Genomic DNA, 10,002 nt, shown 5'->3' on the forward strand with positions numbered 1-10,002 from the left:
GCTATGCTATTACATCTAGGGTCTGCTACTCTGACACAATTTCCCTTTCAGTCCGTCCGTTCCCTGTATTCGAAATATCTTGATGGAGAGGTCCAACTACAGGGAATGCGCAGGGAGCAATTCAGACTGCGCAGCAAGAAGCTCAAACTGGAAATTGAGTTACTGGAAGGCCAGGTGGAGAAGCAAGTAAGAAAACATTTAAACAGCAGAAGCAGAAGGTCATGGTCTGCACTGAAATGTAATGTTTCTTTTTTTTTGTCTTCACAGAGACAACAGAAGTTGTAAAAAAAAAAAAAAAAAAAAAAAAAAAACGTTGACATGCTTTTTTGTCTTCAATGCTAAGTTTTTAAATAAAAGGGGGAACTCAAACAAAGGTGACCATTAATACAATACATTAACTGAAATAGCTGTCTTTATAATGGTCCCGCATAGTTCTTCCATCCATGGAAGCCTAGTGCGACATCTTCCCATTGCTCCTCCGGCAACATTGGGGGAAGTCTCTCACGGCGTATGACTGCAATGTTGTGCAAGACTGCACAGGCTACAGTGATGTCACAGGCCCTGTCGGGGGTGACCCTGAGGCTTTTCAGGCACTTTAACCGGAAGATGGAGCTACTCAGAGCAGCAGCAGCAGGGCTGAGAGTGACATGGACGCTGCCACAGGTGATGGAACGCAAGACGAGCCTCCGGTGTCAGATATGTCATGTATGATGATCCTGGTAATTGGCCAGTACATATGGACTCTACAGTTACAGATGTGATAGAAGGTTATGGTAGAAGGTTATGAAGGTTATGGTAGAAGGTTATGGTAGAAGGTGCAGTCCAGGGGCGGCGCTAGGGGGTGGCTACTTGGGCTCAAGCCCCGGATGTTTTCTGAAAAGCCCCGAATGTTTTACTTTCAAAAAAAAAAAAAAAACTTGTGAGTAACGTGCAGTACCGGAGTCCAACAGAGAGGCAGCAGCTGCGCGACATTAGCCTGCATACTGCGTAGCCTGCCCTGCCCTGAAGAAGAAGTGATCTCAATCAGTGCCTCTCAATCAGTGCCTGACAAAATTGTAAGGATGGATATCCGAAAGTTTTTTTCAAAAAAAACAAGCGCCAAGAACTGTTGCAGCAGTCGTATCAGCAGCTGACAACAATGACGTCACCAGCAGTGATGACATGGATGATGTTTCAGGTTTGTGAATCTTATTAGAAAGGTGACTGACCCACTGACACTACTTTTCCGGTTTGCTAATGCTAGCTGGCTATCATAACATAACGTTATGTTATAATGAAAATGAAAAATAGCAAGGTACTGTTACGGTACATGGTAAGAAATCAAACAAAGGATAATACTTATACAAATAAAGTGAATAACAGGCTGATAGTCTTTGATATCTGCACTCTGGTTGACTGAGTAACAAGTGAAAAATAATGATGTAACGTTAATGTTACAGCTAGTAAACATGGAGTAACCACATTAAGTATGCCCTTATGGTAGTATGTATGTATACAGAACATGACTCAAATCTATCCTAAGATGTAACGCACAGGCAGGGAGGGCCTTCAACCGTGCCCAGACCCAAAACCAGGGCAGGAATGTCAATGTGCTTTGGGCAACCGAAGGTTTTCAGCGCCTGAAAAGCCTCAGGGTTCCTCCCCGACAGGGCCGGTGACATCACAGTAGCCTGTGCAGCGTTGCACAACATTGCCACCATACGCTGCGCGACTTCCCACAATGCCGCAGGATCTGAAATCACTTCAACCAGCTGCTGACTGTATTTGAGTGAGTTAAGGCATTAGTGTGGGGGACATGGCGCGTTCTGGCCTGCAGGGGGAGCTACGTGTGCTGACCTCCCTCTGTGCCCAGAACCACCACAATTAGTTTGCTTCATTAAAGGGTGTGAATGTATATGTGTTCTCCAGTCTCTTTTGTCCGCTTTAAGGTGGTGGTAAGTTGAAGGTTGAAGGCAAATTTTTCCGGCGCACATTATATTATCCCTCTGGGCTAAGCCCCGGATCTCCTACAATCCTAAATCCGCCCCTGATCAACACAATGACTATACCAGTAGCTTAAGCTAGCAAGCACGCAACACACCGTAGCACACTATGGTGGTAGCTTGCGCTAACTAGAAACAAACACACAGAACGATACTACAGCTGAACACACAGTAGCAGACTATAGTAACAGACTTAAAGTTTTAACCACACACACAAGTTGTGGAATGGCCACTGGCCACCAACTGAGTGTCTCTCCCAGGCTTTTATCCTCCCTCAACCTTTGATTGAGGATTGAGCACAGGTGTGCCCAATCAGGCCGTCACCATTGCAATAGGCAGGGAGGAAGGACAATCACCTGGGAGAAACAGGAAACCAACAGAACACACACACAAACACACTACGGACGTAACACCATGTATTACATGTAACTGTACATACAGGATGTTGGTGTTATTGGCTTGAATACAGATATTCCGTTTTTAAGTCATTGTCTATTCTCCATTGCAAACCCCACACTACAGTACAATATGGACAAGTGGGTTGCTTTTGGTATGGGAAAGAACTATAGGAGATCAGTCTTGTCAATACGATTTCTGAAAAAGTTGAGAGGCAAAAGAGACAAGCTTACTGTACTAAGATTCCACGCATTCACAGGCTGTGATACCAAATCACAATTTTATGGTAAAGGCAGCTTGGGCAGCATAGAGTACCCATCCGTGCTATCCTCTTTTCATGCTTAAATCACTGACAGGGCTGACATTGTACATGCCTACCCACCAAGTTTCCACCTTTGGTTAATATGGCAGCAGTGTCTTTCTGTGTGGCTAGAGCACTAACAAGCACACAAGATGTAAAACAAAAACTATAAAGTCAGGAAGGAGACGTATATCACAATAGACCAGTTTGTGCTGTCAAGGGGCTCTCTGACAGCTCTTTCAACTTGTGCTCTAGCCAAGGCATGAATACACTACTGCTATGTTCGACAAATGTGGACACTTGGTTGGTTGAGTGTACAATGGCAGCTCCGTCAGTATACATCATCAGGGTACAGAGCCTTTTGAGAGGACAAGTTGAACCAGCTCAATACAACAATAAAAAAATATTATTTGAAAGGAAAATGCTGGACAGGAATTTTCTACTGGGTTCTCCCAAAAACCTGAAGTTCGTATGCATGCCACTTGATCAAGCCCATGAACCAGATTGAGCTGATGAACTGGTACAGTGGGAGCCATTGGTCTAACAGAGATTCCCATTGCTTTCCAGAGATGGATGTTAGCAGGACCTGACCAACCCCAGACTACTGATTCATACTGAAGGACCTAGTAGTTAAAAAACTCCTGTCTTATGTGTGCCACATAATCTATTATATCTATGTATTCCACACTGGGCAGGCCACTTTTTATAAGTAATGGTATAATAGTGAATATTTGCACACTATTTACAAATAATCAAGTCAACAATTGTGTAAAGAACCTACATTAAATGTGACATCATCTTCTTGAACTTACTATGTGCTGTGCTGGGGGCCAATTGGTGTTTTATATCAAAATAATATACTTAATGACTCTTGAATGATGATATGTGGGAAGCCCTTCTGAAATGGATGTGTTCATCCCAAAGGATTGGACCAGATTGGACCAAATCTGGCACTTTAAATACCATTTGTAAGGTAATTCATGCAGTAGTTATCAACATCTGAGTGGTCTGAAATAGATTTATACATCCCAAATGACAGTGCATATGAATAAATGCATAGTTACGTGACATATCAATGGCCGAAACGCAAAACCTCCTATCTGCAAAATGCTCTGATTTTTGGTTTTCACTTTAAATTATGACAATAAGGAAGGCTGCACATGATAGGTCTGTATGTGGAAAAAATTTGGATTTTGCAGATAGGAGGTTTTGTGTTTCGGCCATCGATATATAAGGATGTTAGTTAATGTTAATGATACAATATGTAGGCTATGGCTTATATCTCTAATGTTTACCAGTATATCAAGTCATTGTTTTTGAAGACTGCTGTTGTAGTTAGTGATCTTTGTTGATTGTTGTATCATTAATTCATTAATAATTAATGATTTGTGAGGATACCAGTTCATGTTAGTTATGTATGGTTTTCACTTATGTTTATTTGGCTTTGAAATACCTTAACCCGTACCTTACATGTTCACTTCACAGCTGGCATCTTCTGGTCTGTAGCAGGTCATCATATCCTGCTTCTAAAACACTAGACAGTACAGCCTCTGCCACCAAATGCGAGGAATTCTCAGCCCACTTCAGGGATAAGATAACAAAAATCTGAATGTGTATTATTCAGGCAAGACCGAATATGTTTTGCACTGAACATCCGCCACCACATAACATGACTATGAGTTTGTTTACAGTGGTGGATACCAAAATGCAAAGTGGTGTCACAGCTCAGACCATCTACATGTCCCCTTGACCCTATTCCCACCACATTGTTCAAGGACATTTTCAACTCTGTATCAGAGGACATAATAGCCATTCTAAATCGCTCCCTACTTAGAGGCATTTTTCCATCAGCACTTAAAACTGCCCAGGTTAGACCCACCCTGAAGAAAAGTGACCTAGATGACCCTGGAAATTGTAGACCAATATCCAATCTTTCTTTTTTAAGCAACATTCTGGGAAAAGTTGTGTTCACGTAACTTCCACAAATTCCTAGTCTCAAATGATAGCTATGACCCATTCCAGTCAGGCTTCAGCTCATACCACAGCACAGAAACTGCATTGGTCAAGGTGACAAATTACCTTAGAATTAATCGTTTTATGTTCATGTTTAAGAGTTTTTAAATTATAAAAAAGGAAACAGGCCCTGTGAAAAAGTTTGGGAACCCTTTGTTACCTTTTGAGAAGATGATTACTAAGGCCCAGACCAAGGTAATTTACTTGTTAGGGCTTCAATGAGTCAGGTGAATATAATTCCAGGGTTGAACTATATATTCTGTAACTCCATGCCTTCTAAAGTATCAGACTGCGGTGGCTGTTGTGTCTGGTGTTAAAAACCATGGGTTCCTCTAAACAGTTGTCCAAGGTTGTCAGAATCAAGATAGTTCAATTCCAACATCAAGGAGAAGGCTATCAAAAATTCTCGCAACGTTTCAAACTACCCATTTCCACTGTTTCATCATCAGAAAATGGAAAATAAATGGAACAATTGATGACATTTCAGAAAATATGGCCCGAGATCTAGTGAGAAATGCTCAGAAGAACCCACACAAAAGACCTGCAAAAAAGAGTAGCAGACACCGGTCTCGTTGTTCACAGGACAACAATACAGCTTACCTTAAACAACAAAGACCTACATGGCAGAGTTGCCAGAAAGAAGCCTTTCCTACGATCTCAACACAAAATTAAGTGTCTGAAACATACAAAAGAAAACCTTGAGAAACCTTTGAACTAACAAACCAAAAGTTAACTTTTTGGCAAAAAACCAAAGAAGGTATGTTTGGAGAAAAAAAAGGTGAAGCATTTGTAGAGAAGAACACCTTGCCAATTGTTAAGCATGGAGGTGGATCCATTATGCTTTGGGGTTGTGTAGCAGCTGGAGGCACAGGCAATATTGTGTGGGTGGAAGGAAGACTGGAATCCACCAAATATCAAGACATTCTAGAGCAGAGCTGGGCATTGTACGGCCCCCGGGCCACATGCGGCCCTTTGGCTGTCCCTGGCCGGCCCCGTGTCAGGTCAATAGAAAAATAATAATTTTCATAATAATAGAATTAACATGCAAATAACTGTACGCAATGCGTGCAATACAACTGCATTGATTTTATTTTGAAGGCGACTACCTTGTTTCTTTTCAATTTACGTATGTGTGTGCGTGACTATGCTACACACCTTCACCGTAATGTGCAGTTGGAGAGATGCTGAGTAGATGGTACCATCTGGTCTTCAGATGGTAAGAGGAAAGGGCATGGGAACGGGGCTGCTGGACAGGTTTGTTATGAATCGGACATAACAAATCTGGGAATAGCCTACATGCAGCAAATTTACATACAGCAATTTTTTGGGGGAATCTACATGGTTGTCATGGGTACCAAGATGCCACCTGAAATGCATACAATCTAAGTTTATTTGTGTCTTTCACACACACTCACACACACACACACACACGTAGCCCAGTCATGCATGGTCTCAGTATTGTAGTTTCAGATGAAGCTGTTCTTTTACCAATCCTTTTACCAACTGCCAAGACAACAATATAGTAAGCTAGTTACTTTAGCTAGCAAATCATTTTACAACTTGTTTAGCTATTAAGTTCCGACGTTTCTGTCGAAGTAGTATCTACGGGTATCTGCGGTAACTAAGGTAACGTAGCTAGCGAACATAAGTAAAAACGTCAGATCAGATATATAAACGGGTTGTTTTGATAAACTGGACATATTTTTGGAATATATATGGTTACTTTCTCGCCTGAAAACATATTAAAACTTCATAAAATGACATGTTAACACCAAAATTACAGCTTTTAGCCAATGGAGGTTTAAAATGGAGGATTTAAAATCCCTGCTCCTAGACCGGCCGGTGCGAAATGCATTCTGGGATGCAGTATGCACACTGCAGTGTAAATGGTCGGCTGGTATTGGCATACTTATTATGAATTTAGTATGCAGTATGTAGTATATACTCGTTGAGTATGCTAGTATGCAGTATGCTATATATAAATGGCATACCATTTCGAACACAGCCAGAGAGACAGATAATTTAGATGGTTAAACAGATAGATACAGATAATGACGTCTCTGTACACCCCTAATAACTACACATAATTAGACGATCACACAGTCCTTGCTTTTAAACACGACCTAAAACATACTGTAGCGAACGTGAACTGGTAGTGTAACTCGCCCCATGCGGGAGTCGAACCCCGATCTCCCGCATAACCGACGGCCGCGCTAACCACAACACCAAGAGAGTTAACTCCCTTGGAGGAGCTGTTAACGGGCCTCATACAGGATCGTTACACTATCCTCACCGTTCGGGAGAGCGTGCCCTCACGCTTCACTATGTCAAGTCCCTCACGTGGACACGCCTCTCCGATGGCCTTCCTTCCATCCCACTTCAGACACCAGTGTGGTGGAGTTGGCGAACCATTCAAATCCATTCAAACCTCTCTCGCTTTTGTGTGTGGGACGGAAAGTGAAGGGTGGTTCAATTTGAACAACCGTGAAAGATGTCTACTGCAAGAGATGATGAGGTCCATCAACTACAGTCCAGGTTGAAAGAGGCAGAAGAGAACATGGGGAAGGCAGCCCAATATGGCCTTAAGTTGCTGGACGGGCAGCTGGATTTAGAAAACAAGCTGGAGGAGCAGCGGATCGAGATGACGAACACCGTGGAGGCTCTAGAGCAGGAGAAGTACTCTCTGCAGCGTGAAGTGGAGCTAAAGAGCCGGACAGCCTGCGCTCAGACCACGAGACCGTCAAGAGCCAGCAGAAGCTGCAGTTGGAGCAACAGGAGTCTCAGCTGGAGAGGAACCACACTCTGGAGCTAAATGACTGCAAGAACCAGATGGAGAGGATGAGAGCTGATCTGGAAGAGGTACAGCTCAACGAGAAGCAGCTGAGGCATAAGCTGGAGCTCCAGACAGAGACCCTGAGTAATAAGATGGAGGAGCTGCGCATGGCGACAGAGAGGGCTAATGACACCATGTCCTCTGAGGTGATGGAGCTGCAGGTGGAGAGAATGGAGCTGGAGTCTGTTAAGGCTAACTTGGAGCGACAGCTGCAGGAGGCCCAGTACAAAGAGCAGCAACTGGAGCTGACCAATAAAAACTTTCAACGGCAACTGGAGCGACTCACCGAGGAGAAGGAAGAGCGTGAGAGAGAAGCAGTCTCCTGCTTCAACGCCTTGGAGAAAGCCCGGGAGGCCAATCTAGATCTCCAAATACAACTGGATCAGGTGCTGCAACAGGCGCAGGATCCGAACAGCAAGGGCAATTCATTATTTGCAGAGCTTGAGGACAAGCGAGCAATGATGGAGAGACAGCTGATCAGTATGAAGGTGCAGCACCAGTCACTTCAGAAGCAGCATGCCTTTTCCAAACAGCAACTGCATCGAATGAAGGTTCAGATGGAATGGAATGGAATGGAATGGGAATGGACTTTATTTGTCATTGCTACAGTACAGGTACCAAACAACGAAATTTAGGAGGGGTGGCTCCCCTGGTGTTAGGAAAGGGATTTTTTTTTTTTTTTTGAAAAAGCATAAAATCACAAGAAGGTAAGGAGCTGGTTTACATCAATAAAGGCTATGTACACAATCCACTGTACTATACTGCACAGATAGTCAACTAGGGTTGTCATATTGCACAAAAGTATTTTTTCACGTTATTTTAAAGTGTCACAGTTTGCAGGCTTGAAATGTACATGTTTGTGCCTCAGCACTAGCTGCCATACAATCCGTCCGGACTGTCCTGGGCCCAGAACTTAGGCCTTGGCTGTGTTCAGGGCCTTGACGGCCCTGTGGTAGAAGCAGTTCTTCAGTCTGTTTGTCTTAGCGGCCGGGGTCCTGTACCTCCTTTTCGAGGGCAGCCTGATAAAGTGTACGTGCCCAGGGTGGGTCGGGTCCCTGGAGATCTTGGAGGCCTTCCTGAGACAGCGTGTGTTGTACAGCTCTTCCAGAGAGGGGAGGGGGGCGCCGGTGATCTTCTGTGCTGTGATAGCCACACTCATGCAGCTGCAAGGCTCCAGGGCAGACCCTGCCCAACTCGAGCGCCTGCATTCCATGCTCTCTGACAAAAACTGTGAGATACAGACCCGCATGATCAAACTGCGTCGCCTGGAGGAGATGGAGAATACGTTAACGGCACAGCCCGTGGAAGGAGACAGTGATGGGACCTACTACACTGACCTTCTGAAAATGCAGCTTTCAAACAAAGCAAAGGAAATAAAGCAATTGGGAGATGAGTTGTCCATGCAAAGGATGAAATGTCTCTCCGAGAGTCAAAGAGCGCTGGAGCTGGAGAGAAAGCTTTTTAGTGCAGAAAGAAACCACAAGCAGAGCCAAAGTGACAATATCAAGCTGCAAGTCAACCTGGAAGAGCTGAAGATGAAATACGAACCCAATGAGATGAACAAAAAACGCATTCAGAAGCGCAAGCGTGAAAAGTGGCTGGTAGACTTGCCTGTTGACATCCCTGAGCTGAAGAAAGAAGAGCCCATGGTCCTGGAGTTGGAGCAAATGCAAAAGGAAACTGAAGCAGATGCCCACCCTTGCCCAGAGGCGAGGCCAGCTATTACACCTCTGCAGCCCCCTAAAAGCCCCGAGCCCAACCCTGTCTTGCCCAGAGACAGCAAGTGTGTCCGCATCAGCGAAGAGCCCCCAACCACTATTCCCAACCCTCCCAGGTCTCCCCCAGCTGTCAAAACTGAGGAAGTGAGGGTGATGGAGGAAGTTGGAGAAGAGAACATGAAAGATGAAACGAAAAAGAAGCTGAAATCACAAGAAGTCATCCACATTGCTTCGCAGAAAACAATGGAAAATCAGTGTGCTCAGCAGTAGTCTATACAATTTTTTAAATGTTTTGTTTTGTTTTGTATGCTTATGCATAAGATTATTTTAATATAGAGTGGAGTTTCTATTTGTATATGTTAATAAAGGGTTTTACTGGGGGCAGTTCCAAAGGGATGTTGAAGACTTTTGTCGCCGCTGTGACCTCTGTGCTGCGCACAAGGGTCCTCCGGATCAGTCCCACGCGCTGCTCCAGCAGCTGGCGGTGGGCGCTCCCATGGAGAGAGTAGCAGTGGATGTCATGGGCCCCTTTCCCCGCACGGACAAGGGCAATCGTTTTGTCCTGGTGGCCATGGACTATTTTACAAAATGGCCAGAGGCATACGCGTTGCCCAACCAAGAGGCAGAGACTGTGGCAGATGTTCTAGTAGAGGGCATGTTTGCCAGGTTTGGAGCAGCAGAGACCATCCACAGCGATCAAGGGAGGAACTTCGAGTCGCGGGTGTTCGCTGCTATGTGTGAGCGTCTGGGCATGCACAA

At 44.4% G+C, this 10,002-nt stretch overlaps 1 protein-coding gene across 1 annotated transcript; it reads left to right on the forward strand.

The window, feature by feature from the left end:
* Positions 1 to 7,183: 7,183 nt before the first annotated feature.
* LOC308158243 (protein Spindly-like) lies at positions 7,184 to 9,513 on the forward strand (the record flags this gene model as incomplete). The annotated part of the gene is given in 3 exon segments (XM_080531837.1): positions 7,184 to 7,400; positions 7,403 to 8,086; positions 8,675 to 9,513. Coding segments are annotated over 3 exon segments (1,740 nt in total).
* Positions 9,514 to 10,002: the final 489 nt, after the last annotated feature.

The sequence above is a fragment of the Nansenia antarctica genome, assembly GCF_963989245.1.
Source record: "Nansenia antarctica genome assembly, chromosome: 5".
In the NCBI taxonomy this organism is placed as follows: Eukaryota; Metazoa; Chordata; class Actinopteri; order Argentiniformes; family Microstomatidae; genus Nansenia; species Nansenia antarctica.